Below are 8,186 nucleotides of genomic sequence, written 5' to 3'. Positions count from 1 at the left end.
ATCTTAAATTGTGCACCCTACCTACACTATTGTTCTGTGCCTACACTGAAACCCAAACAGTTTGCCGACCTGTAATCGTTATCACTACACGTTTTTGTTGATTAATTATAATTGATAAACATTTTAGCACGATGCTCCGTGGTTGTCTGTGAGACTGTGACACAAAGTACACTGTGTCACGAGAATTCCGTCTAATAATATGCTGGATTACAACTAAAATAAAATGGTAAGTTAATTAACTACTTTCAATACTGGGGCAGCTCCAGAGACATGTGGTTATGGGGGTGCCAAGTCATAATTTTTAGAAAATGTCGATATTATAATATGATTTTTTTTGTAATATTGTTTTTAACAGTACAATTGTTTAGAAATACAGCATCCCATAGCTCCCCCTGTAGCTGCCCCTGTTTCAAGGTCTTCACTATACACCAATAAACCATAGGATAAGCCCTCCAAAAAAAAAAAGGCTTTTTAGTTGCGTGGGATCAAAGCCCACACAGCTTACATTGATATTAAAAATGTTAAGACTTCCTGAAATTGTAATGAATTTCCGCTATGCTATACACATTGGCACATTGCATTTCTCAGGAGTTAATACAAAATATGTGTTTTAATTGTAAAAACTGATTCTACCAAATATATTGATAGGTAATTATAGAATAACAATAGTTACCATTATGTCCCTAATAGTTACCTATCATGTCATACATTTAATACAATTTACTAATAACAATAAAAGAATCGTTAATTTATAATATAGGTATAAGGTAGTCTGAACTCTAAACTTTAAAAAAAATGTATTTAAATCATTTTAACCCTGTCTTATACTTGTTATTATAGTTTAGTGAAGAAAGTTTGGGATCATTCCTCATGTTAAAATGTAAACCTTTTTACCAGGCATTTTTTGTAGACATTCTTATATTTAACAATTATATAAACTAAAGATATTTATAAAAATAATATTTCAACTTTGAGACACTAAAAATCTACTGTTCAGTATTTATATGTAATATAGTAATAGTAACATGAATTATATGTATACATTATTTTTTCAGAGTGATTTCAAGACAGTTATTGAAGGCACTCGAGCCTCTAACAATTTGCCAAGTGGGGTAAACTGGAATTTTTATAACAGTTACCCTAAATTTAAAAAAGCTGTTTCATCACGTCAAAATCATGTTCTCAAATTGTATGTTATTACTTACATAATACAAATAAGTATTACATATTATACTATTTAATAAAAATTCATTAATATCTTGACTTATAGAATATCTGCATTATTGAAAAATCAAAAAATCCCTGGTAATATTCGAGGTAAAGATGCTGATCATCAATTTGAACTTGTCGAGGAAGGAAATGACACAATCTTAGACCGAGTGGTATACCTAATGCGCTGAACATTTATTTTATGAAGAGCCAATAATAATTTTTTTTTTTATAGACTCACAATATTGATACATTAAATGGATCTTTCAAGAATGTGGGTGTATCTGTTACCCCTAAAGCTTTTGCGTCCGAATCCACTGACAATACACAAGCAGCAAGCAAAAAAAGAATATTAGTACATGGCCGTAATATTGAAAGACCACAAATAAAATTCAAGATCAAAGTTGATAATAGACCAGTTCCATTTAAACCCCTTCTTACTAGTAAACCTAACAGTAAAATACCATTAGATTTGTGTTTGGAAACAAATGAAGATGGAATCATGTTGTAAGCGGCTATATTTTATAGTTTTATCATTGATTATAATTTATAAATACTATAGATTGCTCAATGGCCGGTTTTTCAGTTGTACATAATATTTACTCCCTGTATATGGCAAGGTAACGTGATTACAATATTACACAATATTACCAACTCGGGCGGCCAAGGTTTGGGTGCTGGCTTGTGGTTAGTAACGTCGTGTGACATTGTAATCCCTATTAGTCTCGTCATCTTGCCATCTACTAAGAGTAAATATTTTGCACCATCAAAAAACCGATCTACAATCTGTAGTAGTAGTAGTAGTAGTATCAATGGTTTTATATACAAAAAAAAAATATTTTCAAATTATTTTTTCTTTAGCTATAAACATCCATATCAATTAGAATTAGAAGAATTTAAGGTTCCAGTAGAACATTTAAAAGTTTCAACAGCTGTAAAGCCTGCTTCACTAGAAGACACACCATTTGTTGAAGTATATACTGAGGAACAATTGAATTTGATGGTTTCGCATTTAATAACTGTTAACGAATTAGCTATTGATTTAGAGGTGGGATTCAAACTTTTTATTGATTCAATCTACAATAAAACATGATGTTATTTTTTTTTTTTTTTAATAGGCACACAGTTATCGAACGTATCAAGGGTTTACTTGCTTAATGCAAATATCAACTAGAAATGCCGATTATATCATAGATACACTATATCTTCGAGACAAATTGCATGTGCTCAATGAAATATTCACTAATCCTGCAGTAGTCAAGGTAATTATTTTGAATTTAAAAAAAGAAAATCAATACATAATTAATTTTTGTGTCCATGTTCAGGTATTCCATGGAGCGGATAGTGATATTCCATGGCTGCAAAGAGATCTGGGTCTATATGTTGTCAATATGTTTGATACATATCAAGCTGCTAAAATATTGAACTTTTCTAGAAAAGGGTTGGAGTTCTTATTAAAGCATTATTGTAATGTAGATGCTGATAAAACATTTCAACTGTACGATTGGAGAACAAGGTAACAATAATTTGTAACCGACTAAAAATATGTTTATGGTTATCATTTATAAATATTGTTCTACCCTTAAATAATATACAATCAATGAAGCTACTTTAATTTTTGTCTAACATAATCCCCCACTTATTAGTTATTTTGTAGTGATTGTTGGCGCAATTAAGAATTGTTTCCTGAAATTGAATGGGTGGTGAAGGGTTATGATGGACACAGTTCAGTATATGAGCAGTATATATGTAGCTTCATTCATTGTATATGATCTAAGGCAGAGGTTCCCAACCTGTGGGTCGCGCTATATTTTGAAATAATACATATTTTTCGTTGATGTTCAAAGTTCAAATTCAGTTTTTCATTAATCGTTATCTGCAAGATTGACGATTACAATCTTACAGCACCGTATCAAACAGATTAATAGTTATACCTATTGAAAAGATAGCGATTTATTTGAAACAAATTAGTGTTAGTTGGTACCTAAATACCTAAAAAAAAAAAAGGTCATTCAATGTAAAATTTTAAACGCCAAATTTTAAAAAATTCTCAAAATGGGTCGTACAATAAAAAGTTTCGGAACCTCTGATTTAAGGTTATATAAGGTTCTACCATTTAAATTATAAGCATATTTTTATGATATGTTGTTTAGGCCGTTATCGACTGAAGCCATATTTTATGCCCGATGTGATACTCACTATTTACTCTATGTGTATGATATGATAAAAAAAGATCTAATGGCAATGTCCACTAACCAGTGTAACTATATCGAATTAGTATTTCAACGAAGTGCTGATGTGTGCAAATCGGTAAAAAAAATGATTGATTGATATTTTGTTACTGGTGTTGATAATTATATTTTATTTTAGAGGTATGAAGTGAATATTTTAAGGGATGACAGTCACTTGAGTATGTACAAGCGGAGTAAAAAAATGTTTGACATCCAGCAAATGTATGCGCTCAAACATTTATACGCTTGGAGAGATAAATTAGCCAGAGAATTAGATGAAAGTCCCGGGTAAAATAAAAAATACATGTAAAATTATTAGACATTTTCCTAGTGTTATATCTTTTATTTTTTTTTTTTGCAGATACATTCTACCAAATCATATGTTGCTTAAGATATCAGAAATGTTGCCAAAAGAATCGTTTGGTATACTGGCTTGTTGTTCCCCAGTACCTCCATTGGTTCGACAATGTCTTCACGAAATCCATTACATCGTTAAAAATGCTAAGGAACAAACATTTGAAAATGTTAGCAATACTTTTGGCGTTTATTAAAAATAATTTTAAATTTGAATGCTTTTGTGTATACTTAATAAATTTATTTTTGCAGGCCGAGAAGTTGAATGAAGATAAAAGCTTTTCACAAGATGTGATCAAACATATTGATGTTGATATGATTAGTTTACATGACTATTCTAAATCAAAAGAAACCGAAGCAGACTCGTTACCCACATTATTAAATGATTTAAATAAATTAGTCGATGACGAGATTGAAATTGTATATTTTACACCACAAGAAATAACTATATTTCAAGTAACTCAGTGATAGATTTTAATTTTATTCAATCAGTTCTTTATTCAACCATAAACATTATTAAATAAATATTTCTTTTTTTACGTAGGAAGTGAAAAAAAAATCAAGAAAGCATATTGGTTTAACAAATATTGTATATAAACAGCCATATGAGTTGTATTTGAAAACAATTAAGTATAACAAAGTTCTTAAGAAATCATCTGAGATAAAAGAACAAATCAACGATAGCAATGAGCCAGTAAATGCTAGTATCCCTATGGAATGTCCAGACAAACTTTATTTAACACCACAAGTGAGATTTAAATTTAAATATTTTTACGAATGCCGATTATTCTAATATTCATACATGTATTTTAATATTATGTATAATAGTAGTATTTTTGTACCATGGTGGTCTATAAAAATGTTTGAACATGATTTAAATTAATTTTTAATGATTCGTTATGTTCATCAAAAATATTTTATACCGGCAATGCTTGATTAAATTTTTAAATTTTACAACCTATCTTATGGTTAACTTATATTTTTGATTTAAAATGAATTATACCCTATTCCACAATTGATTTAATTATTTTGATGTTTAATTTTTAGGTTAAAGAAATTAAGAAAAATATTAGTGACCTATCCAATGTAAAAAAAGAAATTCCAAATACAATCATAAGAGAAATAACACTTGAAGAACAAAGTTCTAGTACAAGTTCAACTATCCAAAACCCTACAAACAATTCAAGAAACAATAACAATTTTATCCCTCATAAGTATGAAAAAACAGATTTTGCCAAATACCACAATCAATCAAAAGAGGTTTTATTAATTGCAAAACGATTGCAGAAGGTAAAAACAACATTAAGTAATGAAAATATGTGTCCATCCATGACTTCTTTCCAAAAAAAACATAAATTCATTTACAATTAACCTTTTTAAATTTTGTATCAATGTGTTATTAGAGATATTGTCAGTCTTGAAACTTAAAAAAAATACTATACACATTACACAATTCACTGAAGTTATAATTAATAAAGGATTGTTCAAATTCAATTGTATATAATATGTTTAATTTGTTTCAGAAAAAGAACAAAACCAAGAAAAATAAAAAGCCAAAAAGATTGCAAAAAACTGTATAAATCAATAATTACATACTTAAATAAAAATAATATCTTCAACTTTTATTGTGTTTTTTTATTTCCAACAAGATCTTAATTTTTTTTTTTTTTGATCTTAACCCCGGCAACTGAGGCCATTAGCTCTAGAATGGTACTGTAATCACAGTGTATAATCCTTTCTTTCTGTTAGACCGTTTCTCAACGGCACTCATACTTACCAAAATAATGGTAAATCGGTTATTAAACATTCATTTTGTTTCTATGTTTTATTATTGTTGATTTAACAATGTTTTTCTAAAGATTCTTTTTTATAAATAATTTATTAGTCATAGATCATTTTATAGGTACGTATCATTATCAAAAAAAAAATGTCTACCTGAAGGTCAAATTAAATTTTTTTTTTTTTTTTTAAATGTCGTTTATTTGTGAAAACTTATAATCTATACAAGAAATGGTACAATAAGTAAATGTGATAATAATTACAAGTGGCAATGAGGGAAGTACAATGAGTAGAAGTTTCACATTAGAAATGTCTACGTGGAAGGTAATTTAGGGAGAAATAGTAATATACAAGTTTAATGTGCGTTGAGAAGATCTCTGGGCCATTCACGTTTGAGGCGTCTGGCTGGGTTGTCTGGAAGAGCATTATTATGAAGTTGAGCGATGAGGGGGTTTGAGTGATGTTCCATATTGGAGTGCAGGCGAAGATAATATTTGATAGCTGTATGTTTGATGGTGGGGATTTGGAGGTCATTATGAAGAGCAACATTTGTGACGTACCAAGGGGCTTTAGCAATCATGCGGAGGCAGATGGCTTGTATGGTTCTAATTAAATTTTTATGAACTATTTAATGTTTGAATTTTGACAAAATTTATTAAATTTAAAATTTGAAAACAATTTTCAAGGTAAATTTTTTTTAAAATTTTTAATCAATATAGAGCTTATACAATTTGTACTAAGAAAAAAGTACAATAAGCATATAGTATGTTTATTTAAATTAAATTAAGTGTAATAGCTTGAGTTTTTGAGGGAAGAAACCATAGACCTATAAACTAATGGATAGCGCTTAGAGAGAGAGGTCAGGGGTACGATATAAAGTAAAAGAGAACGTGGGGGAAATACAGTATAAGTTTCATATGTCTATTATTTTCCTCTTTATGTTCTTTCTCTTTTTTCTTTCTCCTATATGATTCCCGTGCATTGAGCCATTGAGGGCCGGGCGTAGTGGAATGTGCTGTCCATTAGTTTATAGGTCTATGGAAGAAACCATACAGTGAAGGTACTTTCAACATAAATATTTAAATAAATTACTTTATTCATAATAATATAAAATATACCTAGTTAGTAATATCTTAAGTTGACCGTCTTCACTCAGAAAAGTTTTTCTCATACAATGATATATCATTGAATTCAATTTTAACACCATCCATCACAGTGACCCACTTGTAACCAGTGTACCGCATATTGACAGCCACTTTCCCACCTTTTTTTTTCTTTAAATGTCAATAACATTTCCTTCGTTGGGTCAAAAAACTTGAAAATGTAATACAAAACTCCTCATATATTTTTACATCAGTTTGAAAATACAGTTATGCCTTTTTTCGTTTTTTTTTTTTTTTTTTATTAACATATAGTTCAAATTTTAACAAAATTTATCATATTGAAAATGTACAAATTATTTTGTAGTTAAAAATGTATATAATATTAAATTTTAATAACCAAGGATTGAACATTTAAGACAATGATTCATGTAAGTAGTTTATTCGGTAACCGAAAAATATATAAATACAGTTTTTTTTATATAATATATTATACTCTGTTCAAGACAAGAAACGCACATTTACATTGTCAAATGCAATTTTTTCGACATAAATTAATTTCACCTACTGTAGGTACTACTGTAGTCACTTGTGCAGTTGTGCCTAATAGTAAGATAGATTTATTTAACACAATAATATCATAAAATATACCTAGGTTCTTAGTTATACACTAATCCTAACAGCGCGTCTTCGCCAGTGGCGCAACTAGCGGGTAAGTTAGCAAAGTGAAACTTTGGGGCCCCCAATTTATCAGGACCCCCATAATAAAAATTGGTTTTTAGTATTTTTTCACATTTTATAATTATTATTATTACCTTTGCTATTATTTTAATAGTTATTGTTAATAGCCTATGGATTACTTATATTACAGTACGAGTTATCACCATGGATTAATGAAGACCAAAAATAGTGTTCTCAAATGTATGCAACAATCAACAGCCTACTTGTATTATTATTATAACAAGAACTTATGTTAAATCAATGTGAAAATAATGTTTAACAATACATATTTTAGATTCTGAGTGGAACGATGAATGTATAATTCAGTGGGGCCGAACCCATGTATTAGGTGTGGCAGCCGCCACACCTATTTTAGGGGTGGTTGTACTCCCAAAATCGGTGGGTAATCGTCATCCTAAGTATACAAATATATTGTACAAATATAAGAGTGATGACTTCCTAGTGTGTCGTAGCGTGCAGTGTGTACTGTGTGATTACGTTAGAAATAGCCAATAACTAATTAATAATTTAATTAATAGTTTTACCATTAATAAATAAATTCTAGTATTTATAGTCAATAGTGTTGTGTAAAAAGTCAAAAATCTCCGATAATACAGTACATTTAGGTAATATTTTTATTTTACAAGTGATAAAACAATTCGTACCTATTAACTGAAATAGGGGGGGGGGGGGGGTGATTGCCCCCGGCACACATGAATGAATTTTATTTTACAACGATTTGCGCTTTTATATTTTATTTTATGTCTGCAATTACCTATTAAGATAGTAAAAA

At 29.4% G+C, this 8,186-nt stretch overlaps 1 protein-coding gene across 2 annotated transcripts; it reads left to right on the top strand.

Annotated features, from left to right (window-relative positions):
* Positions 1-90: 90 nt before the first annotated feature.
* Positions 91-5,419, top strand: LOC100165648 (exosome component 10). Of its 2 annotated transcripts, XM_001951608.5 has the most exons (14): positions 91-226; positions 1,056-1,189; positions 1,271-1,382; positions 1,445-1,716; positions 2,071-2,257; positions 2,328-2,471; positions 2,535-2,725; positions 3,363-3,519; positions 3,580-3,728; positions 3,802-3,964; positions 4,047-4,250; positions 4,339-4,542; positions 4,842-5,084; positions 5,318-5,419. In XM_001951608.5, the coding sequence occupies exons 1-14, from the start codon at positions 224-226 to the stop codon at positions 5,372-5,374; spliced, it is 2,220 nt and encodes a 739-aa protein (XP_001951643.1). In that variant the 5' UTR covers positions 91-223; the 3' UTR covers positions 5,375-5,419. The 2 variants fall into 2 exon arrangements, with proteins under 2 accessions (XP_001951643.1, XP_029345468.1); XM_029489608.1 differs by lacking the exon at positions 5,318-5,419 and having other exon boundaries at positions 4,842-5,184.
* Positions 5,420-8,186: the final 2,767 nt, after the last annotated feature.

The sequence above is a fragment of the Acyrthosiphon pisum genome, chromosome A2 (genome assembly GCF_005508785.2).
Source record: "Acyrthosiphon pisum isolate AL4f chromosome A2, pea_aphid_22Mar2018_4r6ur, whole genome shotgun sequence".
NCBI lineage: Eukaryota > Metazoa > Arthropoda > Insecta > Hemiptera > Aphididae > Acyrthosiphon > Acyrthosiphon pisum.
Note: the sequence above shows the minus strand (reverse complement) of the source record. Positions and strands in the feature narration are given on the sequence as shown.